Source organism: Linepithema humile, chromosome 5 (genome assembly GCF_040581485.1).
Source record: "Linepithema humile isolate Giens D197 chromosome 5, Lhum_UNIL_v1.0, whole genome shotgun sequence".
Taxonomy (NCBI): Eukaryota; Metazoa; Arthropoda; class Insecta; order Hymenoptera; family Formicidae; genus Linepithema; species Linepithema humile.
The window spans coordinates 157,519-182,495 of NC_090132.1; the positions used below are offsets into that span (position 1 = coordinate 157,519).

At 30.5% G+C, this 24,977-nt stretch overlaps 3 protein-coding genes across 4 annotated transcripts; 1 reads left to right on the top strand and 2 right to left on the bottom strand.

Moving 5' to 3' along the window:
• Window positions 1-2,625: 2,625 nt before the first annotated feature.
• Window positions 2,626-14,476, bottom strand: LOC105675313 (uncharacterized). Its single transcript, XM_067356382.1, has 3 exons — window positions 12,811-14,476; window positions 9,607-9,668; window positions 2,626-9,451 (listed from the first exon to the last, which is right to left on the bottom strand). Exons 1-3 carry the CDS (start codon window positions 12,853-12,855, stop codon window positions 8,149-8,151), a joined length of 1,410 nt encoding a protein of 469 aa, XP_067212483.1. The 5' UTR covers window positions 12,856-14,476; the 3' UTR covers window positions 2,626-8,148.
• Window positions 14,477-17,478: 3,002 nt separating this feature from the next.
• Window positions 17,479-22,305, top strand: LOC105675622 (retinoid-inducible serine carboxypeptidase-like). Its single transcript, XM_012372904.2, has 9 exons — window positions 17,479-17,605; window positions 18,582-18,811; window positions 19,001-19,231; window positions 19,468-19,578; window positions 19,683-19,908; window positions 20,840-21,004; window positions 21,340-21,417; window positions 21,768-21,922; window positions 22,085-22,305. The coding sequence occupies exons 1-9, from the start codon at window positions 17,548-17,550 to the stop codon at window positions 22,151-22,153; spliced, it is 1,323 nt and encodes a 440-aa protein (XP_012228327.1). The 5' UTR covers window positions 17,479-17,547; the 3' UTR covers window positions 22,154-22,305.
• A 430-nt stretch (window positions 22,306-22,735) lies between these two features.
• Syx7 (syntaxin 7) lies at window positions 22,736-24,902 on the bottom strand. 2 transcript variants are annotated; one of them, XM_012372302.2, is made up of 6 exons: window positions 24,741-24,902; window positions 24,400-24,528; window positions 24,261-24,330; window positions 24,021-24,195; window positions 23,716-23,940; window positions 22,736-23,652 (listed from the first exon to the last, which is right to left on the bottom strand). In XM_012372302.2, the coding sequence occupies exons 2-6, from the start codon at window positions 24,506-24,508 to the stop codon at window positions 23,407-23,409; spliced, it is 825 nt and encodes a 274-aa protein (XP_012227725.1). In that variant the 5' UTR covers window positions 24,509-24,528; window positions 24,741-24,902; the 3' UTR covers window positions 22,736-23,406. The 2 variants fall into 2 exon arrangements, with proteins under 2 accessions (XP_012227725.1, XP_012227726.1); XM_012372303.2 differs by having other exon boundaries at window positions 24,707-24,901.
• Window positions 24,903-24,977: the final 75 nt, after the last annotated feature.

A 24,977-nucleotide genomic window follows, 5' to 3' on the forward strand; every position in this document is an offset into this window, starting at 1 on the left:
TTATGATTCAACTAAATTAATAACACATATAATTAAAAATAAAATTGGACACGTTAACTTAGAAGAGAAGTTTAAAAATTGCAACACATAATGGTCGTTTGTGTGGTTTGGTATTTTTAAAGCAGCAATGCGCGTATGTAAAGCCAAAATCAAGTAAATATTGCAATAAGATCAATTGAAATTTGCAAATTATTACAAACATTTTAATGGAGAGAATGCAAAATTCAGAGATGACCCGGAAGCGATCATGTTATGTAGCGAGAATTACGAGCAATCTTTGAATTCTCGTTTAATTCTTGCGCGAAGCTTACGATTGTGTGATTTTCTTTTCATGACGACTGGCATCTCATGAGAGAAAGTGCATATCGACAATGGCCTCTGCATGCAAGCGCATTTTCCGCTTTTTACCGCAAAGACAATAACACCAGACATTCAAGCGGGAAAATTAAATCTAACGAGGAGATCTCACCGTGAGATTCCTTAGCGATAGTGAAAGTGCCTGGCGCTTTTGCTCGTAGGAAAATATATCAAGAGCGATATCAGGGAGCAGTCATGAGTACTATCGAAAATCCAAAGGCGCGTTCAAGTAACAGTAGGCGTTAAACCACGTTAAGTACATATATCCGTTTAACACGTCAAGTCGGACGGAATAGACTCACAGATGAAAGTGAATTTTCTCAATCGTGTCAGCCGTTAGAGAGTCGTGCGAGTTTCGACGGATTCGTGCATAAAACTCGCGATATATACTTTATATATATAGTGTCCGTTTCGTAAATCTCACTCACACGATTATACGTGATTTACGTGATTGCTCTAGATTTTCGAATGTAAGTATGATCCGGATGAAAGTCCCGAACGTATCGTTTTACGCACTTGGAACAACGGTCTTTGATTGAGCATTCATAATTAAATAACGGAATCCAATTATAAAATCACAATTTCGAAATATTGAAGAACTTGTTTTGCTGTACAAGTAATCCAAATATAAATAAAAAGACGCTTTGAGAGATTTTGGTATCTCTGGATATCTCGAGAGTCGAAATATTTAGAAAGCAAAAATGTACGTAAAAACTGTCGGCCGATATGGCAAACAGGTCAAGACAATTTCCACTGGTTCCAATCTTCTATTTGCGCCTTCAAATTTTTTAAACATTACCTGGAAAACAATATTGTTTACGATTTGAAGAAAAAAAATTATTATTAAAGTTGAAAACTCTGCGATATTTTTTTACAGCCCATTATATGTGTATTTTGTATTTTCATTATGGTTTTAATGATTTTCGCTATTTTGCAATTTCTTTCGGTTTGTTTGCTACCTAATTAATCAAGCATCTGGTTCTGCTTAGAACCGGTTTTCAAGTGCTTTGCACTTAATTAGTTTTTTTACTTTTGCTCGTACATACTGCGGCGTAGTCATATTTCCTCTGTAAATTACGTTGGTCTATTAGCTTCTATATACAATTCAAATATTTGATAGAAATTTATTGCAAACACAAGTAAAAAAAGCATAACATGAAGGAAATATTTTGTATTAAATTTCTCTGGTCTATTTCTAGGAATAATTATTCTTAAAGTCTTAGATGAAAAACTTTTTTTAACTTATCAAAAACCAGAAAAGAATAATTATTGATATAAATAAGTAATTTACTATTTTTATGAAATTAAATGTGTATTATCAAAACAAAGATACAATTCATACACTGTGCGGAGTAGAGCATCCTAGCCAAGTTCCAGCAATGTGTCTTTCGTCAATTTCAATGAGATGTAAAAATATTGTTTTATATATACATATATATGGGATTGGTGTCTTTGTTAAAAAGAACCACGGAAGTATGTTTTATGTTACATGAATATAAGCACGCATGCACCTCTTTCCCTTTTCTCCCTTCTTTATGCACATCACATTATACATTTATTCAGTGTCTTATTCAGTGTATGGGAAGTTTAGTTTGATTATGCGAACAAGCGTGTGGCAATGACTAGACAAATTGTGCTGAAATGCAAAGTTCGGCTCTTACATCACACATAGCTGGTCACCGTCATTTGGTGATTTCACCAAACTCTCCTACACCCACGTTGGAACAACCGGATGTTCCACTTGTAGATGCGCATCTAATTATATTTGCATATGCGCATAATTATTTGATGGGTCAGTTTTGTATTGCTAACAACAAGCGACTAAAATGTTTCACTTAAACGACGCAAATTTTATCGGCTATATATGTCACATTGATATAAATTTTACAAGATTTTTAAATTAAACATTTGTTGCGCATCAGTATCCATTAATTCTTTTCTTAATAGCCTGTTTTTATTTGCACGTGCGCGTGTATATGCATGTGAGAAAAAAATTTTGAATTTAGTTTATTACTTGAATTTAAACAATAAGAACAAATTGGAAAAAGATTTCTTTTCATGTATAGAAGTTCGAGAAATCTTGATTGGCATGCGAGTTATTAAAGACGCAGTGCACCTGTTGCACGTAGAGAGACTTGCCCTGTTCGGTGTGAAACAGAGAAACGCAGCGGGAGCAGGTTTTCGACCTGTGAATGACCTTCCGCTGTACTTAACAGATGAGTAGAGAGTTATGGTTGCATCGCTCGACCGAACGATGCATTTGAGACGAGCCTGATTCGAAAGTGAAATTCGTCCTGACTCTATCTCTGATTAGCCATGCGCATATTTGTTCAGCCAATCTACAAAGTATTGTCATTTTTTTATTTTATACGATTGTACTTATTAATTAAGCTTATTTACTTATTTATAAAGCGCTGTGTAATTAATTAAATGAAGAAATAAACAATTATATAAATCAAATTCAATTTGGATAAGTTTCTTAACTAATTAATAAGTAAGCAAAAAGTCGTCATTTACTGCAAATCTTTTACTCACGATCAATAAATATAAAACAGAATTACACATAACAATTAGATATGTTTTAACTTTCTACACACTTGAAGACTACTTAAGAGATACTTAATTGTTATAAAAATTTCTTTTATTAATTTTTTAGTATTTTCTCCTAATTTGTTTAAATTATTAATTGTAATTAATAAAGAAAAAATCATACTTAAAACTTAGCCGTTTCAATCGCATTAATCGTTTAATATGCATTTTATTTATGTGTGTGAAAGTTGTATACTTCTTCAACACTTGTAACTGGTTAAAAGAAGAAATTACAATATAAAATTGCTTTTTTAATTAATTAACTTTTAATCAAAATTATGAACCAAATATAAAAGATTAATAAACATTTTTCCAAATTTTGAGAAATGTAATTCAAATATGCATTTGAATGGATAAGCGAATCAGGTAATCTTGTAGTTTACTAGATGGCAGCATAATGATACTCTTTTAAAAACAGAATATACATTTTTGATAAAAAATAAAAAGTGCAATTTCTTTTTTAAAAGAGATATAAAGACATAAATAAAATAAAGAAGATATATTTTGCAAAAAAACTTACTTCCAAAAAGAACGTTTCTGATCATTTTGTTTTATACGCCACCACGCATTGTGAAACGTAAAAGTAATGTAGTTATAACTTTTAATAATTTTGCATTTTTTAAATAAATACCTATTTATCATAAATTCTATGCTCCCACATATAAGTATCGTGATTAAAAACTAACTAAATTAACAGTTTTTAATTATTTGTAATACGGATAAATACGTATTTGTATGTATTTTCGTTAGTGTATATTAATGCAATATTAATAACGTTATAAAGAAGTATGCGAGTAATGATTGCTTACAACATTGATCATTAAGCGTATAATTTAACCTAGATAATGCTTCGTCAACCAGAGATTCAATCAAATTTCACTTTCCAAGTTGGATCGGATACGCATGACCTGTAGATGCACAAGCATGCTTTGTAACCCATTATGCGAAAGCGTTTGATTTATGTCACATTTTACAGACATTTATTTTATTTGTAGAATAATGTTGAGAAACAATTGATGTACTGTACAGAACGCAATTTAAAATAAAATCAAGAGAGATAAATATTTTAAACTTGTTGTGATCGATGATGTGTTTTTTAATATAAATAATTGCTCGAATAACTTTTTACAGATCTAGTTAGAGAGAAATAAAATATCATCTTAAAATACATTTGGCATGAGAACACGGTTACGTTTCTTGACGTATCAAATTGATTTATTATCTGTTGTGCATAAATTAATACAAACACGTCGATTTCAACGTAATAACAAATTGATGAATCCATTAAAACACTATAAATCTTCTTAGACTTCTCTCACGTAATATGTTGTCGTGCTGATTTTAGCAAATTAATGCTTTATGAACTTTATGAAGAATTTTAATTATAGAATTGCCACTTTCTGCATTTGTCTAAAATTTACAATTCAAACCTTTTTTCCATTTTATTGCTGATTTATTCTGTCAGTGTAGCATGATTGACAAAATCAATTAAACATCTTAAAGATATTGAGTTTGTAAGTAATTTGATTAACTTGGTAATATCGTTAGTTATCCAATTTCAAGAATCGGGTATATAATATTATCTAAAAGTTTAAATTTAACAAAAATGTAACTGTAAATGTAAATGTAATAAATATTAATTGACTTTTTAATTAATCAGAAAATTGTGTCCAAGTTTTCCGCAGAATAAATAATAAAACAACTATATTTTTACGGTTTTATTTCAACATATGATCTATATATTCTTAAGTATAATAAATATTTATACACTTTGTAAAAAAATATTTAAAAATTGACATTTTCCTTGTCTTACTATCTCTATACAACGGCTGTACATGTGTTCTATTATACAGAGTATGATTGTGAGCAATATACATATATCTATTCGCTGCTCTGACTTTCACTCTCCGAACGGATCTTACGAATCCGCTAACCGGAGCTTTTCCTCAAGCTTAACCCGCGTCATTATATGCTAATGGAGCCTGACTTGTGAGAGAATTCACTCGAACTTGTGCCGGCAGCTGCGGGCGAAAGGCACGAAAGCGAATTTATGTCTCGCCGAGGAATAAAGAGAGACTTCCGGAACGATTGTAATTAAGGTCGAGGCAGTGAGGAAAGCAAGATTCACCGCGAGAATTGTACGCATCTTCGGACTCAATTTCAATGTTGTCTCGACCTAAAAAAAATAATTTTACTTTTACTTTTTATTAAAGTCCGCACTTTCGTTAGATCACTCCGAAAAATAAATGACTTTTTGATAAAAAGCATACTATATTAAAAATGTTTCTCACTAAACGCACTTCCCTTCAATCACAGATTTTTTTGGTCAATTTTCCTTAAGAAAAATATCGAAAAAAAGTTATTGTTTTCAATTTTTTTTACTTACGTTATACTACAATATATCTATGCGATTAATTATGAAATAAATTTTTCTTTAAGCAAAATCTATTTCAAATTAAATAAATAATTAATTTATTATTTGTTTTTTTTATATTTTTGGTTTTGACAGACATAACTTTTTAGGTAGTTAAGAAGTTATGTAATTGTAATTCTTATATTAGAGTTTTTACAAAAAAAATCATATATCGCAGTATTTATTGATAAATTTGACAAAGAGAAATTAGCTCACCAAGTAAAATTTTTTTTATATGTTATTTGAATGTTTGGTATAAAATAAAAAATAGATTATTTTTAAATTGTAAACATTTTTATAGCTATTAGATATTTTTTATTATATTATCAATACATTCTTAAGAGACTTATTACGTTTTACTAATTTATCAATAAATAATTCTTGGTGACCTGCAAAATCACCGAAAGTATGGCCATTGATCGATCACGTTTGTTTCTAAATTAAAAATCTTGATGTCTCTTAGTACCTCATACAAGTCCTCATTAAACCGACGTGGGAGATTTAGCAGCTGTATCACTTCCGGTGTCTTCTCTTCCATTCTGATTATAGCCTTTTTTTACGACTTTATATATCACCCCCCACTTACCTCGGCATGATCGTGGAGAAAGTAAAGGTCGTGAGTTCGTCTCGCGACCCTGGAGACCCTGAGACATGCTTGCTCACTCGATTCTCGTCTTATCCTTAGAAAGCATCATCATGTCTTGCTTCTTCTGCGCCTCATCTTTCTTTCACTTTTTTTTCTTACATGTTGCATAGCACATCTTGAAAGTTATCATATTTCATCTAATATGAGTTATAATGGCTATATAAACGAATGATTCATGTTTACGGACAATATTTTAATAAATGTTGTAGAAGACATAGGTAAAAACTTGATGAATGGCACGCTAATCAATTCTATACAAATACGGAGTTAGATATTTTTATAAACTGCCACTATATTAAATTAATAAATAATACTATATTTATAACATTTTTTCTAGACTATTACATTTTTCTTGTTATAATAAGCTACTAAAATAATTTTTTAAAACAACAAATTACATTATTTGTCATGTGTAAAAGAACTTGATTTGAATTTACTTTATGTTCCTAGATAAGCTCGAACTATTTGTATTGCATACAAATCTTTAACACTTATTGCATTTTGCTGACATTCTTTGCAAATCAGAAGCATGTCGATTTGCTTTTCAAAAGAAAGATCGAATGATCTTTCTGTTGATACTTATGTAATATCTCGGTTACTCGATTTTAAGCCTAAAAAGTGTAATACATTTTTTGTTTTTAGCATCAAATGCTTTAACAATTTCCATAAAACAGTGATAAAAAAAAAAAGATAATCTTTAAAGCTCCAACTCCAGCTAAAGCAACTCCACTTATTGTTAGAAAGAAAATGTTAGTGCCATATGATAACCGCTTCTACATCGTCTAACTTCTACCAGACAATTTTTCTTCTACTCTAATAATTTCAAAGATATTCGAATTGGTAATGATTATCGCCTCACTCTGTATTTTACTGATTATGCATTATAAATAAAACTTTGTTTAAAATAAAAATTTATTTATATATTTGATGAGTTTTAATAAAACTCTAGAAATAATTAATCAACATTATTATATTAATTTATCAAATCTATATATGTAAATATTTTCTTTAAGTATTTTTATTTAAAAGAATAGTTTTAAATGAGACTGAGTATTAATCTCAGCATGTCTAAAACTGCAAATTTCCACATTTACATAATGTTTCTATTAATTTTTTTCTTTGAAATATTGATTTTATAATATTATAAAAAAACTATGCAAAAAAAGTTATTATTATTAAAATATGAAAAGGAGATTAAATTAATCCGTAATATAATATAAAATAATATTTATTAAAGTATAAAAAATATTAACAAGCACACATCCCAATAATCAAACGATATTTACAAAATTAAGAATGAATTACATATAATATTAATATGGACGGAGTCATTCCAAGGCTCGCAATCAATAAATCATGTATGTAGTGTGGAAAAAATGGACGAGAAAAAGGATTCAATTTGAAATTGTTTAAATAAAACGAGAAAACATCTGATAAACAATCTAAAAAAGTAAATATCTATTTTTGCATGCACAAATATAAGTGAGGAATACGTAAATATTTATTGCGACATTGTTCTCCACTGAGTGAGTGATAAATGTTTTTCGACTAATTAATTTTAAAGCTTAATTTAACAAATTTAACAAATTTATTTTTAGAATCAAAGCGTATTATTTTGCAGATTTATCCAATGAAAATTGGTTGTCAGCACAGTTGTTCTTTCAAGATATATTCCGTGTAGATAACGTTTACAGATAATTTTATTAAATCATATTTACGTATAAGTCACAATGATATCTCGATGATAAATTCTTTTGCCGGTATGATATTTCATGAAGAATCATAGGCTTTGATAAATATGCGATTTAATCGTTATCTGTTCTTGATGTGATCGATTGAAAATTTTCATCGCTCACTTTCATGTGCATTTCATCGTCGCAATGCTTTCTAATTGTTAGCTGTAGGCCTTTTCTCTTCTTCGTACGATGCGTATTAGCCCGAAGGCTCTCCCCTCTTGTTTTTTTCGAAATGTATGTCTACAGGCGAGCAATCCATTATCACAATATTGTAAAGTTTGACCGACTTTCTTGGTTAGCTGATGCTGATAATTCGCAGACGATTTTTTGAATCGACCTTTTGATCTTTAGATGCCTCGCAATGCAGAAGAAAGATCGAGCCATCAAACCTGACCCTCGATAATGATTTACTTATAACCGTGATGGTCCTCGTCATGGTGAGATTCGATGGGGACCCAGACTTTCTCCCAGACAGGCTTCCAGATCTTTTTCCAAGCTGGTACTTGCACGTCCTTCCAAGCCGGAACCCACTTGCTTTTCCATTCATCCTTCCACACCTGTTTCTTTTGCGTGACCCAGATCTGCTTCTTTTGGGGCACCCATACTTGCACCGACTCCTCTTGCCAGATCAACTTCTTGTCAGTAGCCCAAGCTTGTTTTTTCTCCGTCTTCCAGATCTGCTTCCATTCAGCCTTCCATTCTAATTTTTTATCGCTTATCCAAACCTGTTTTTTTTCCGTTCTCCAGATTTTCTTCCAGACCGGCTTCCATATCAATTTTTTCTTCCAGAGACTGTGGCTAGTGTATTGCCAGCCGTGCTGATCTTTACCCACGTATTGTTCGCCCGGTATGCCGATTTTGATCCATTCTGGCACCCATATCTTTTTCCAATCGGGCACTTGGACCTCTTTCCACACAGGGACCTGGACTTCTTTCCAGACGGGCTTCCAGATTTTCTTCCAAGCTGGAACTTGAACTTCCTTCCAGATTGGCACTTGGATTTCCTTCCAAATAGGCTTCTGAACTTTTTTCCAGGCAGGTACTTTGACTTCCTTCCAAGCAGGTACTTGGACTTCCTTCCAAATCGGCACCTGTATCTTTTTCCACTCTTGTTTCCAAATCATCTTTGACTCCGTTTTCCAGATTTGTTTCCATTCGGGTTTCCATACCAATTTCTTTTTCCACACACCTTTCGGTTGATGATCGTGCGCCGGAGGTCCGTAAGATCCACTGGGTGGACCACTCGGTGGACCATAGGATCCAGATCCGAAATCACCGCCCGATGATCCATGATGATCGCCACCATCTCCGATGGATCCGTGATCATCACCGAAAGATCCGTGACCACCGCCGAAGGATCCACCGCTGTGATCGCCACCGCCGAAGGATCCGCCGTTGTGATCGCCACCGCCGAAATCGTAGGATCCTGCGCCGTGATCGCCACCGCCGAAAGATCCATGATCGCCGGATGGTGCCCCGTAACTTTGCGAAGGCGCTCCGTAAGATGAGGAAGGCGGTGCGCCGTACGATGAAGAAGGCGCGGATGGTGGGCCGTAAGATGACGAGGGCGCAGACGGTGCGCCATAAGATGACGGTGGTGGAGGCGGTGCGTATGAATCAGAGGGTGCACCATAGGATTTTGAAGGTGGACCGTAAGAATCGGACGGCTGACTTATTGGTGGTGCGCCGTATTGTGAGCTTACAGGAGGCCTGCAGTATTTCTTTCGTTAGAATGGAAAATTATATGCTATAGAAATATTATATTTTATATTATCATAATTTAACGAAAAGTTCAATATCTCAAATTTTACTTAATATCATCACACATACACAATATGTATGTCAATATCTAATTGTATACTTACTCTCTCTTTGTTCTAATCGGCTCTCCTAGTGTAGAGATAACAAAGAGACCGCATAATATTGTCTGAAAACATTTTTTTAATTAATATTACACAGATTTTTGCACATATGTACTTTTATTGATTTACAATACTATTTAATAAATTTACATAAATGTTTCGTACAAGTATTTTCAGATATAATATTTATTGTCTAATGATAAATATGATAATAATAATAATAATAATGATAAAAAATATAATAATCAGCTATTTAGAGCAATAATCATTTTTTATATAAAAGATATCCTATAACATCTCTCTTTTGTAAAATAGTTTTCAAAAAATAAGCGATGATTCATCAAATACCTGTCGATTAACGCACCATTTAGACTATCATTACTTTAAATGTACACACGGCATTATTAAATTACACACTTTTGATTATTTTTAAATGTATTGCGTTTGAATACATAATATTTGTTGGTTTAAAAATCCAGAGCTATTTAAATAACTTGTGTATATGTTACTTGATTGAGAAATTGGTTAATAAATTCAAAGTTGAATCCAAAGTAAAACTTTTAAACCGGAAGTGTAAGGCATTATTAACGGCTGTTTATGTAAAAGAGCAAAGACACCTAATTGCACAATACGAAAGAGAACCGTAACTGCCGCCCGCGTTAATAGTCTTTTTTTCATAAGCGTTTTGCGTCTTCGTCATTATCGCATTTACGCAATTGACGGTCATTCAACTTTTCAACTTTTCGTTGGGGGATCTTTTAACGTGAACAGCGGAAATCCTGCGGATTTCTACGTTGATTTGCGTTGGTTTTAAGAACGTGTCTCTCAAAAATGAAAGTGTCCGCCGCGTGTGAATACGCGGTCGTCGTAAACACTGGCACAAATTGGGTCGACTCCCCCCCCCCCCCCACACGTCTTCGTATTTCACTGATGGGGCCATCGAGACCGTGAAACCTGTACCAACTGGAAAGTAGGCTTCAAGATTCATCTTTTTTTTCCCAAGTGTTACCCTTAGGCGATTGTCCGTTGCGGTACACAACCCTGCGGCAATAGACTTTCATGTATTTTAGATATTCATGCATTTCATGTATTTTAATATCCCACTTATCTCTTTCTTTTTTGCTTTTTCTTCTACAAAAGTCGTTCTACTGTTTCGAAAAAAGAATTACTTTACGTACGTAGGTCTGAGACATTTTATGAGCCATAATCAGTGTGATATTTAAATGTTTAAATTTTTCGATTTATAGATTTAATTTAGTACTTTAAATTATACTGTTGTTTTGCATGTATCTACGATCGCTTAATTAAATGTTTCAAATATTTAAATATTCAAATACTTATATTTTTATATTTGAATATTTGCATATCTAAATAACTTATATTTTGTGAGATATTTTAGCATTGAATTAAATGGTTGACATTAAAATTTGCAGCATCAAAAAATTGTGTCTGCGAAACGCTGCGTTTATCTATTACTGTACCGGATATTGCTGTAATGCCAACAGAAATTTAATAATTACACGTCATTATATACTAATTAAACAGATTTGCCTATTCTCAGATTAACATAACAATAATAATTATTTGCATATTATTTGCATACTAATAATGACCTTGGCTTACTTTCATTTCAATGCAACTTTATATGATCCCTTTATACTTCTATGTTATCTTATTTCGTACAGATATCGATTCGTGAAAAAATTACCTGATGATTAATATCCTGATGATGATATCTTGATTATTCTATCTAATCAATATACTACAGGTATGCTACAGGTATTTTTGGTTATTTGCGAGAGAATATAAATAAGAATTAGTTTTTATTAAATAATACTAAAATGATAAAACTTTTTTATGTCGAAATAAAAGATATCTCATCAAAATAATATTTAAAAACATCTCAAAATAATATTTAAAAATGTTGCAAATTTAAGATTATTTCTTTTTAATAAAAATATAAAAATTAATTAAAAGTAAATATAAAAATGTCATATAGGAAAAATCAAATTCTAAATAACACTGACGATTGTTCATCACATATATTTTTATAGAAATAAATTTCTCAAGTACCAATAGAACTTGGTGAATCACTCAGTCCAAGATATTTCAACGCTGCAGTAAAGTAGCGGAATACACTATGTAATTGTGCATAATTGTGCACATTGTGTTAAAACGAGGTAAAAAGTTAATGCAAAAACGCTAAGTGTTTTAGAATACCAATGGCTTTGATTTTGTCGTCACTATTGAGTTTTATTAATACGATACAGTTTCGAACGGTACCTTTGCTCAACTTTCCATTCCACAAAATGAAAAGTGACAAGAATGCCCGCTTATAGCAATTGCCGTTGGAAATGGTAGTAATTTACCGGCTCGTTTGTAACCATTTACATTAATGCAGCGCTGCTTTTATGCGTGGTTCAAGATCATGGTGTCGAATTTGTTCAGTTTTTTTTTTTTTTTTTTTTTTTTATACGAAATAAAATGTGACATCTTCGGAAAATGTTACTTCTACCAAAATGCAAAGATTGTTGTAGTTTACTATGAAGATAGTAAACTGATATTATTCGCGTTTACAATGTTTAAGATTTTTTAAATAGTATTACATTAATTATAATTATGTAAAATTGCTTCTTTGTTAATTATTTGAAAAGCTCATAAATGATTGAGCATTAAAATATTCAAGATATTGATATAGATATTCATATAAATATAGTTAAATTTTATCTGTAACATTATATTACACATCTATTGTATTATCTATAAATTTTAAGAATATTAAGTTTATTTTGAAAATTTTATTTTTAGTTTTATTTAACTTATAACGTGTTGGAAAAAATTTGCTACTATTATAAAATAAACGATAAAGTTGGAGTTTCACAAAATGTCTTCATTATTAAAGATTCACGTTTCACATTTTACTTCATGAAATAAAAAATTTAAAAAATAAGAAGATCAAGTTAAAAGATTAAACGTAAAGTAAAAAAGTAAAAAAACGCGCACAAAATGCATTACGTACTGTAACGTGCGTTACGTATTGTTGATAAAAATCTAAAATGCCCTATAAACGATCGTTTCTCGATTTTATAATCGATAATGTCGAATCACTTTTTGTTCAAGAGACCTTCTCACATATATCACAGACACACTGACACATGATAATGATGAGGAATGAAAGCGGTGTGATAGACGATGATGAACACTGACCAGAATAAGCCGCATGTTTCCTCGATGAGGGTTGTGGCCCACCATGTGAGGAAAAATGACAACGGCCGCCGTCTTTTTTTACGGTTCGTCACTCTTCTGACGAATTCTTCATGACATTCGTGGCTTTTATAGTGGATGCTCCTCTGCACGTCTAGACGCTTAGATACACACAGGCACCTAAACATACAGGTATTTTGAGGAGGGGTACAAAGAGAGTCACGGTACTCTGTACGGGAGTCCTTCGTGTACATCTTCAGTTCAGGTGGGGATTCCTTCGTTCATACTTTAGTGAATGTGAAGAAACAAGGTACTAGATAATAAAATATAACGCAATTCACCTAACTTTAAGAATGTATGGGTTACATGTTAAAACATTAGTAACACTGTAAATATTTTATAGACTTATCATTTGTTTTGAATATTTCTGTGTAAAATCTAGAAGACATAATTCTTTGTTTAATTTAAAAATTATTAAATTTTTATGTTTACATTAGTTGTTCTTTTTTAAATTAGACGTATACTTTGTACAGGTTATATTGTAAACTTATCGACAAATTTGATAAAGAAAAAAGTATTGTCAATTATATATAGATTAAGTTTTTTATCATCAATTTAATTAACAAAAATTAATTACAAGTATTTTCTCCAATAAAAATATTAAAACTTATGTTGATTTGTAATATTGTATAGTATTTATGAAATGTGTAAAATATACATAATACTAATGTAATTTAGAAAACGAATAAAATTCTAAAATTGTATAAAATTAATAGATTTATTATAGAATGTGAGCGAATACCAGTAACGGAAGGTGATATGTAACCAACTAGTGTTCGATGACACGCGACATACGTAGTGTAGAACCGGTAATGACTTTCTCGATAATTATGATCAGAGTCTTTTAAGTGATCACTGCCGCGTGGGGCATGGACTTTCTACTACTTCTTACATTGCTAACTATATACATATGATATTGAATTTTAAAAAGATATACATTTCAGAGAAAAATTGTTAACACGACTAAATAACGTATAATTGATAATCATTTATTTAGTTTTAAGATATTTATGTATTTGAATAAAACATACATTATTAATATTAACAAATTTTTATTAAAACGAATAATAATGTAGTAATAATTGGAGTAATTTAATATTATTATATTTTGCATTTAATAAAACATATTAAATATTTTTTTCAGTTTCAATTTTTTTTCTTACTGTTAGTATATGTAAACCAAAAAAATGTGTCAATTATATAAAACTCTCTGATATATTTTTTAATATATGTATATCGCATTATTTTGCAAATGCTTTTCTTTATCTTATTGGCGAGATGCGTCCCACGATACAACACGGAAAAGCGCATTTCGTAATGCACATGAGAATAATTTTGTCTGCATAGCATTTGGTGCGTGTGCACTAGCATTCGCCACCTGTGGAGTCTCACTTTGACTTTCTTCCTCAGGGTTACTGCCGCTTCTCATGCTGAAAAGTACTTGCATCGTAACTACCTTTCACCGACAACATCTTTCACAGAAGATGCACCGGTTGCATCGATGTTAGATGATTGAGCAACAAAACCAATTACCATTTGTAATGTATTGCTTTTGTTTATAAAATGTATCTTGTAACAAATATATTATATTGTGACATATACGATAGCAAAAATCATGTATATATATATATATATATATATATATATATATATATATATATATATATATATATATATATAAAAAAATAAATAAAAAATGTAAAGTAAATTTTTCTTATTCAAGACTTTGTTTCCAAGAAAATTTATTTAAAAGATTAAAAAGTTGATCAATGTGTTTTTTTTCTTTATTATTAATTGTTTAACAAATTAACAAATCTAAATTTTAAACTCTTATGCGTAGGCCTCAATTCTCCATTACAATAGACAAGGAAGCGAGAACTGGGAGAGTCGTGAGACTTGGGCCGCACTAGTGGAATTACTTTGACTTTCTTCCGATACGATGTCCGAAGTAGCTGCCTTTTCGATTTTTTTGTCTTCAAGTAGATAATCGAATCGCTTACTTTCACTATGTCTCGAGAATGCGCGATTTTTGTTGTCGACACAAGATCCGACGAGCCTCAAGTATATTATGTATGACGGTTGTTAAAACAGACACAGCCAATAGAGAATGGACATAAATATTGAACGATGGCTCTTTGCCTAATATAATAGATAATAAACATTTTGATATGTCAATCGTTTTTAAGAAAGCATTTACAAAAATAGAAAAGGAATCCATTTACACCCAGTATTAGATTGTATCACATTAAACTGCCACTTTTGTAAGTCAAAATAAGAACGCTGTATTTTCGAAGATATAAATTTTATTTAATCAAAATCTACATTATTAGCATTAATGAGTTTTTCTTCCTTTTGTTTTTAATACGGCATTAAACAGAGCATTAATCAAATTAATGTTCTTTCCGGAAACTAATTAATGTTTCTGCTTGACTTTGCTAGGCACTAGGCCCTAAATTAAATTTATATAAATACATATTTGCAATTTGTTCAAAAATAAAAAAACAATTTGGTAATTGAAGAAAATTAAAAAATACAATACTATTATAAATTTTACATAACATAACGGGAAACACACTTAATATTAAAATGGAATTATCTTCTCTATAACTTTACAATACAGGCGCAATGTAGCACGTGTAATACCTATAGGAAGATTTATAGAACCAGCGTCACGGAAGGTTCACTTTCCTTCCGCATTTATACACAGCAGTAATCATCGCAAGTCATTTGCACGGTAGAGAAAATATAAGATTCTCTCTCTTTCCTGCCCCTCTTCCCACGCCCTTCTCCTCACACTATCTCTCTTTCTTAAAGAGATATAAATGTGATAAAAGCCTACTTTTAATTAAGATTTACCATGATACTATCTGTAATCTCAAATCATCTCTGACGCAAATCTATAAATTACATTTTATAAAAGGAGATGACAATATTTTAAATGTACTTTGCAAACGAAAATCATGCATAAAGAACGCTTTAAATTTATGCTTTATTCTTAGTTATGCTAATATTATCATTCTTTTATTTTTGATTATACCACAGTGTAATTAGATCAACTCTCTGTAATAAATTTTCCACATACATGAAATTTTTCTTTCAAATAATCAACGATTAAATTTACAAATCTGAGTTTTTATCCAAATAACAAGTAATTTAAAAAAGTGAATAAAAAATTAATAAAAGACTATAAATTCTTGTAAACATTAAGTACATAGTAACAAATAATTTAAAAAATTTATAAAATTATAACTATTAGGCAAATAAATTCTTGATTCCATACATCTTCTTATATTGCATCAATGTATCCATAATGTGATCGACTGAAAAAATAGCGGCTCTTTCTACCAGGAAGTCTAACATAGCTGTTTCACTTTAGTCCAATCCATTAAACAGTTTCTGCGGGCAAATATCTGCTGGCATGTTGCACAATCGATCGTCGGCGACGTTACATACAAATGCAACCATTCAATGTATCCGTTATATCATATAGAACGTACTGAATTGCTGATTACATAGACTTTGCTAGACCGACTTTCAATCTTAACCTGCGACCGATTGCCGCAATTTTCAAGCAGCGTACACCAATGATCGTGAGTCGACTTCATAATTGCGCCGTGATTTATCACAATCTCAGATGCCAAGTCGCAATAACGTTATATCGAAAAGAAAGTTGTACAGGGTGTGCTGAAAAAAGTATTATCCATATAGTCTAATAAAACATAATATATTTTTTCCATAAAAATTTGTTTGCGATGTTATCGTTAAAATGAGATTTGACCGCACAAATTTATTATTTGTAGCCATAGTTATTAAATAATCATAATGATAGAGGAACAAATTTCTTTTCTTCCGGCAGTTTGCTTCTATCATGCGCTTCCTGTACTCACCGATGCGTACAGTATGAAATTTGCCTAATCCAGGAAGACTGAAATGTTGTATGTATAAAATATTTTATAAATTAATCTTTTCTAATTCTTGTATAGCCAAGGTGGCGGGAAACATGGTACGTATGAATAAAGAGTAATTTCTTGTTAAAAAAGTATATCAAATTTAAAAAGAAGGTTTTGTTTGTACAAAGTTTTTGTTTTGAGAGAAACAACTTTAAAATGCTTCTTCTTATAATTTCTTTATTTTATTAATAAATAAAATAAAGAAATTAATCTGAAAATGTGTTTATTTGATGCACAGACATAATTTCTATTATCTAAAAAAGGATAATTCTTCACTCTTTAGTTAGTAGTTTAGTGCGCTAAACCCGAATCTGACTTTAAAAAAACAGTGCGTATTATTAAAATTTTGGGGACATTAAAAAAATTTATACCAAAAATAATGATTGGTGATTATATTAACAATACTGTTAAAAAATAATTTTTTTCCTTCAATAACTATTACGTCATCTTAAAATTTTTTTTCAAAATAAATAAAGAAAATTAAAAAAAAGACATATTTATAAAAAATGTGATCAAGATTCTACCTTTATGTACGACACTTTGGATAACGGAGAAATGTTAAATTATCAATATATAGAATGTAACTGATATAGATTGTATGATTGATTAATTGTGATAAGTTGTACATCTCTAATCTATATTTCTCCGATATGACAGATAAAAATCCATAAAATCACGTATTATCAATCTCAACATTTAGTTCCTGTAAGCTTTCGTTACAGACATCACAATGCAGAGCCTGATTATTTATATTCTTACTGTATTGTGTTTTGTCCCTGGAAATATTGGTAAGAAATAAGTAATCTTATAACGTTTTCGATTGAACGGATTTTTATCCATTCCAGATCAATTAATTATTATTTTCTTATAAATTCAAGTCTTTTATTAGCAAAGAATGTGCAATCATTAATCGCTTTTGAATCGATCAAAATCTTTTCAGTTCTAAAACATTACTGCATAGTTTAATTAATAGTAAGTAAAATTTTTGAATATTTATAGTATTATGCATATTTGCACATTTCTATTTGACACAAGTTTGCCAAATTTGGTATAAGATAAAAGCGATAAAGCATTCGATTGTTGCATTCTTAGTTTCTATTACGATGATGCGAGACGAGTCATGGGAATTTACTTTATGATTTCTTTTAAAGATTGGCAAATTTACTTTAGGCCTTCGCTTAACAGGCACATGCCATTTCAGCTACTCGTCTTTGCGTCGCCGACTTTCATCATTGTTAATAGCTCAAGTGTTTTTTTCTTGAAATTCGATTTTTGCACACACGAAAGTGATGATTTCTAATTTAATATGTCCAAATATATCATACAATTGACATTTTAAATATAGAAGAAATGCTCTGAAAAGTATGTGTATTTTTTTTAAGATAGCTTGATTATCTGCTATTTATCATACACATTTTACAAAAGATTATTTCACAATATTACTTTCGTACGTAGATATTATTTATTGTGAAAGTATTTTAATCATATTTTTGGTAGAAAGAAAATATAATAAAAAGATTTAAGTAAGCAAGTCGATTGGTTTTATAAAAGTTTGGCATATATATAAAAAAAATAAATTTCTAAATAATACAAAGAAGGCTAAAAATTTTTTCCAAAAGCGTATCAAAAAAAGAAGAAAGAATTACGCGTAGACAATAAAAAATATTATATTCTAAATACTTTTTATAAATAGAAATGTATTCCATTTATTCCATTTATGTATGTGTGTATAGTTATAAATAATTAAAAATTGTTCAATAAAAGGAAAAAAGGGATTTGGTCCTGGAGAACAAGAATGGGGCTATGTACAAGTGCGTCCGTATGCCAACATGTTCTGGTGGCTTTATTATACTACGGCAAATGTTAGCTCATTTTATGACAAACCATTAATTATATGGCTACAAGGTGGGCCAGGTGGATCTTCGACGGCATATGGAAATTTTGAAGAACTAGGACCTCTCGATACAAATCTGAATCCGAGAAATTATACTTGGGTAATAAATTACTCCCTTAATAATTTTACCTTTTATCTTTAGATCCATTCATATCTTCGTTTTCTCTTTCCATCTCTTCTTCCCTGACTTTGAGCTTTGTAAAGCTCAAAATTAGCGTGGCAATCAAAATGTTTAAGTAAACTTAGATTTCTCATTATACAGACAATCTTCAATTTATATCTGTCACAGGTCAAGAATTATAACGTTCTCTTTATTGATAATCCTGTTGGTACCGGCTTTAGTTATGCTGAAACCACATCAGGATTCGTGAAAACAAATGCTCAGATTGCAAGCGATCTTTTAGAATGTATGCGAGGATTCTACAAACAATTGCCAAAATTTGAGAAAGTGGCAACATACATTACCACTGAATCGTATGGTGGAAAAATGGGCGCAGAGTTTGCTCTTGTCTGGTATCGAGTAAGAAACACAATGTCTTTCTAGAACACATATCATCAAACACAGCAAAGATGTTTAAAGAGAGATGTACAGTTGGAATGATAAACAGTCTTATTTTTTGCTAATATACTTTTATTTTTACAAATAATATCATCCAGTCAAATAATCATAGCGCCATCTTTTAATATACTTCTCGTAAAACCGTAGATCATGGGAAGTCAGATTCTAATTTAATATAAAATATAAATTTTTTATAGGCTCAAAAAGCTGGTACCATCAAAAGTAATTTAAAAGGAGTCGCACTCGGGGATTCTTGGATTTCTCCTATTGATTCTGTGATGACATGGGCACCATTTTTACTTAGCACGGTATAATTTAATCATTTATTACCCTTACGGTTCTTTCTTTCTCTCTCCCCTCTCCCTTTCTTACTTTCTTTTGTAAAATTTTTTTAAATTGACATACTTTACAGGGTATGGTTGACACGGAAGGTTTTGAAGCAATTAACACTGCGGCGAAAATAACAAAAGATAAAGTGGAAAATAATCAATGGGAAGCAGCAACAGATTATTGGGCTTATACGCAAGGCATTGTCTTACAAAAAACTTACAATGTTGACTTTTACAATATTCTTACAAAAATAAGTTACTCGGGGTTAAATCTTTCATCAACACAGGATGTACTTTTCTTTGACAAAGGTATGTAATTGTACGATGTCAAATAATATTATTACAAATATCATTTAAAAAATTCAAAAATTTTTTCAATCTGCAGAATAATACTATTATAATTAACAATATCACATTAATAAAATAAGTATGTTTTTTTATAAAAAAAACTTTTATACATTGTTTACATTTTAATCTTTTCGTCAATTTTAATAGTCAATTTTAATTTTATTAGTTGTTTCAGTATTATTTTCAAAATTAAAATTATGTTGAGTAACTAAAAAGAAAAAATTTCAAGAGTTCTTTCAAGCGAAACTAAAATTTCTTTTTATGATATTTGTAACTGTCATATTTGTTATATTGACTATTGCTTAACAAATTTCAACTCTGTTTTATAGAAATCTTAATTTAATAGAAGAATAGTTCAATAAGCAGTTTAATAATTTACTTTGCGCGGAGAGAATGTCTAATTATAATTCTGGAAATAGAAAATATTTATAGAGTCAAATCAGGTGAATATGACGAATGGTGAATCACTGCTACCAAATATTTACATACAGCAGTACTCTATTAACGAATATAGCGTAAATTGGAAATAGTTTTTACTTTCGCTTGCTCAAATCATTGCGTAAAATGTTGTGAATGGTAAATTTTGACACTAAATTCCTCTACCAGCGTTCACACAGTCATATTCGAGTCGACTGCTATGTTTGAATACCTTTTCCACGAGATCTTCCGTCAAAGTCGTTTTCGGATACCCTAACTGTTCATTGTCTTTCACAGATTTTCGCTGCCATCTTTAAATCTTGCAAACCACTCGTAAACTCTTATATAAAATAGACAATTGTCTCCGTAAAATATTACATATAATAAAAATCGTATTGTACAACATGTTATTAGAATAATAGAAAAATATTTTATTATATATTATATCACGTATTTTTTATATGACAAATTGCAGATACCATATATCAATACTTGGTCCAGCCTCATTTTTTTTCACTCGACAGTTTGATGAATGGTCCAGTGAAAAAAGCACTCGGTCTCAAAGTTACTCATGGTGTCCAATCTAATACAGTTTTCACGTACTTGAGCGAAGATTTTATGAAACCTGTTATTCGTGAAGGTATCTACCAAGTATGCAAAAAGAGAAATTAAAGCAAAAATGAAAAAGGAAGTAATGTCGACAGATGAAACATCGTTATTGTTTTCAAGTAAAGTGAATGTAAAGGTTCAGCAATTAAATACAAAAGTTAATAAATTAAAAAGTACATAAATTCGTAAAATAAAGGAAACTGTGAATAAATATGTAATGTTATAATTACTTAAATCTAATACATGTATTCTGATGCATACGTTCGCTTCACTCTGAAACTGAATAATTTTGTAATGTAAAAACCTATTGATGCAACTTATATTTCTTTAATAAAATCTAGTCACTAATTATAAATCTTATTTTAGTGGAACTGTTACTTAATGAAACCAACTTAAATGTATTCGTGTACACTGGACATATGGACTTAATTGTTGATACACCAGGTAAGTTATCGTCACACACAATTATTTCGATTAGCTAACTTGCTATTTGATTGCGCACTCATAGACCAAAAGTGATTAATAGATATAATCACACATAGATATAATCACGCGCATGGCATTTTTATTCTGCATTATAATATATTGCATTTTTATATGTAGTATATGTATAATTTTTTTTTTAATATATTGAAATAAATTTAATAAAAGAAATGCCGGTTACTTGCTTTTTAAACATACTGTATCTGATCGATATTGACCACCATTCTTGGATATTGCTATGCGTAGTTGTTTTACATTTTTTTATATATGTTCCTGCATCTACAACATTTGATATCGACACAATGTTTCAGGTACTCTTCTCTGGGTCGAAAAATTGAAATGGAAAGATGCCGACATCTGGAAAAAGTCAAAAAGATATCCGCTCATAGCCGAAAATATTGTCGAAGGTTATTTTAAAGCACAAAATAATTTCAGGATGTATTGGGTCAACAGAGCTGGGCATATGGTACGCACATATTTTGTTATATTTTTTTGTTTTTCTCTCATTTAACTTCCGTGCTTATTATAATATAGTTACAAGCAAATTCCAGGATTGCTGAAACTCAAAATTAATTCGCAATAGAATCCTAACTCGTGTTATGTATTTAATGATATCCCTGTCGTACAGGTTCCAAGAGACAACCCAGCAGCTCAGGAAATAATACTACGGGACTTAACAAACAATGCAAACAATTGAATAAGAAGTATAATAAAAACTAGCTTTTCTCTTTAAACATATATGTGATTTCTTTTTATACATATACATATATGTTTATAAATGTGATTTAAATAATGCTACTGTATTCTTTTTAAATTAATAATAAAATTAATAAAATTTTTAAGAAGAAATTGTGATTAAAATAATTACATATTATATTTATCTATTCATTTGAAAAATTCTAATTACGTTATCGTAATCTCTCACATGTTACATTAGATATATCGCGCGTAGAATTTTTATTGTGTTACTTACCTTTTGCACTTTAATATGATCATTTATCTGTATCTGTGTAATTCCATTTAATAATGCACTATAGATTGTTGAAAAAAAATTTAGAACCTAATAAGTAAATATTATTAAATCTTGAGCATAAAGGAAATCTTGACATGTAGAGTAGGTATATATATACCTACTTTAAATACTAAATACTTTTAAATACTTAAAATAAATACTTAAATACTTAAATACTTAAATATATACCTACTTTAAATACATTTAAATGTGGAAAATCCATTTTTTTTACTTTAAAATAAAAAATTACAGCAAGCTAACTTCTAATCTTTTTGCATATATCGTTTATTATATTCTGTTTAAAATAAATCAACATTTTTCAATTAAATATAATATATTAACTTACATGTGATTCTCTGATTTTTCTAAAATATTACAACACGGCCCTCAAACATTTGTTCCAGAGTTTTTGTAAGAGTAACATTAAAGTTATCTTATAAGCACGTACAGAATTACATTGGTAGTCAAATAACATATACAAATAGTTCATACGCATGCACACACACACGCGCGCGCACACACACACAACCACCCACACATCTATCTTTGTTACATATAGTTGCGTTAAATTACCTAATTCTCGCACACACACATGCATAAATATGTTATTATATATAACTGATTATTATATACTAATATTTTATATGAATAATGAAACGTACAAATAGACTGCGGCAATCTTAAACATGCTATTAAAATTATAATCGTACATCAGAGCTCGCACTTATGATTATCACAATGGAATACATAAGTTTCTTCCTCTCTACATCTCTCTAATGTAGCTATTCCGTAGATAGACAGTTTAAAACAATCAAAATTAAATAAGAATATCATTAAGAATTTTATCAGGTTGGTATTCTGTGATTCGTTCACAGGCAGCAAATTTTTTTAGCATTATATTATTCTGTAGCACACCAACTCCCGCTGTACATTGTTTGTTAGTTATAATAAACAATAATTCCAATCAAAATCGACAATATAACTGCTGCTATCAGTATGAGAATGCACTTTTTTTTACGCAACTTAGTTTGATAGAGACTCGCTTGTCTTACTTGAGAAGCACCTTCATTAACGGATACCTCGGTTCTTTCAACTGAAGCTTCTATAGAATCAATCACTTCTCCTTGATCATACACTAGAGCTCCGAGATCTTTGAATATTTGATTAATATCACTAATGTTACTCTGTAAAAGTAATAAATAATGTCATTATATTTGCATATATAGATTTATAACAAAAATACTTACCTCTAATTGTCTTATACTAGCTTCTTGTTCTTCTAACATTCGTAAATTCATCTGTTCCTGCAGTTGTTCTTGTTGTAGTTTTGAATTATCATTAGAATATGTTTTACTATCTTGTAATTCTATGAGAGTCTCTTGTTTCTTTTCTCCAAACGGTGTAATGCCTGCATTAGCCTTAGCCTTCCTGACCATTTCTTTCTCCTTGGAAGCAGCCAGTCTTTGTACAGCCTAAATTAAAAAAAAAAAAATTATTTACAATGTATCGCAAATAAATAAAATTTATGTAAAATTTATGTATTGATATTTACTTGAAAAGAATTTAATGCACTTGTAAATTCATCTTGAAGGCGTTCTCTTTGCATTTTACGCTGCCTCTGTTCTCCAGGACTCGTAGAACCAGAATTATTGGCTAGTATAGCTAAATCTCGAAGATGAACGCTAGTATCTTTTGCCAATTGTTGAGTATAATGTTGTATCTGATGCCTATACAAAGTGAAAAAAATTGATAAAATATTGACTTTTATTTTCTCAGGCACTGTGCAACTTACAGCTGATTCCTGAGTTCTTGAGAGTCGGTAGAGCTACCCAACTGATTGACCATTTTCTGCATGGAAGATACTGCAAAATAATTATAGATAAAAATATGCCACATTTTTTCAACCAAATCTCGTTGATTATACAACTCACCATTCTGCGATATCTTTAATATTGAAGTACCAATGGTTTGCGATAATCTACTAAAATCTTGCTCTCGTGCAGGACCACCATTGTGATACGATGAAAATCCAACATCCATCTTGAATCGTCGTTAGAATGCTATATTAAATCATACAAATTTAATTTATATTTTACACGCGTGCAAATACTTTTATAAACAATTAATATCTATTTTTTAATGCGTCAAAATAAAGAGATTGTGCGACTGCGCGGCACTTTGCGACAAGTTTCACAAATTTCTCCAATTTCTTACGAACAATTTTAAGTAGAAACTAACCAATTATTGCGAACGTGACAGTAACAATCCTTACCACTTTTACGATAAAAAAGCGTTAACGACAACACCGTCGACAAAATTCGTGCTAAATACGTCTTACACTGACACTTGGGTGTCAAACATGGCAGGGAATGTATTATCTTATAGTGTAATCCCACTCCTCCGATATCATTAACACTTTTGTCAATCACGGAATACAAACTCTATACACAGACTGCGTCAGTGTATACAATCGAGTAAAACCTGCATCAGACTATACAACTTGTTGCAG

Bases quoted from the DNA above. Each gene is read 5' to 3' on its own strand.
- Syx7 (XM_012372302.2), bottom strand. From the start codon at position 24,508: ATGGATGTTGGATTTTCATCGTATCACAATGGTGGTCCTGCACGAGAG. The intron at 24,196-24,260 runs GTAAGTTGCACA...CACTTTGTATAG, and splicing joins CAAGAACTCAGGAATCAGCT to GCATCAGATACAACATTATA. The intron at 23,941-24,020 runs GTAAATATCAAT...TTTTTAATTTAG, and splicing joins GTGCATTAAATTCTTTTCAA to GCTGTACAAAGACTGGCTGC.
- LOC105675622 (XM_012372904.2), top strand. From the start codon at position 17,548: ATGCAGAGCCTGATTATTTATATTCTTACTGTATTGTGTTTTGTCCCT. The intron at 18,812-19,000 runs GTAATAAATTAC...TATCTGTCACAG, and splicing joins ATCCGAGAAATTATACTTGG to GTCAAGAATTATAACGTTCT. The intron at 21,418-21,767 runs GTAAGTTATCGT...ACAATGTTTCAG, and splicing joins CTTAATTGTTGATACACCAG to GTACTCTTCTCTGGGTCGAA.
- LOC105675313 (XM_067356382.1), bottom strand. From the start codon at position 12,855: ATGGTGGGCCACAACCCTCATCGAGGAAACATGCGGCTTATTCTG. The intron at 9,669-12,810 runs GTCAGTGTTCAT...AAATGTTTTCAG, and splicing joins GAAACATGCGGCTTATTCTG to ACAATATTATGCGGTCTCTT. The intron at 9,452-9,606 runs GTAAGTATACAA...GAAATACTGCAG, and splicing joins CCGATTAGAACAAAGAGAGA to GCCTCCTGTAAGCTCACAAT.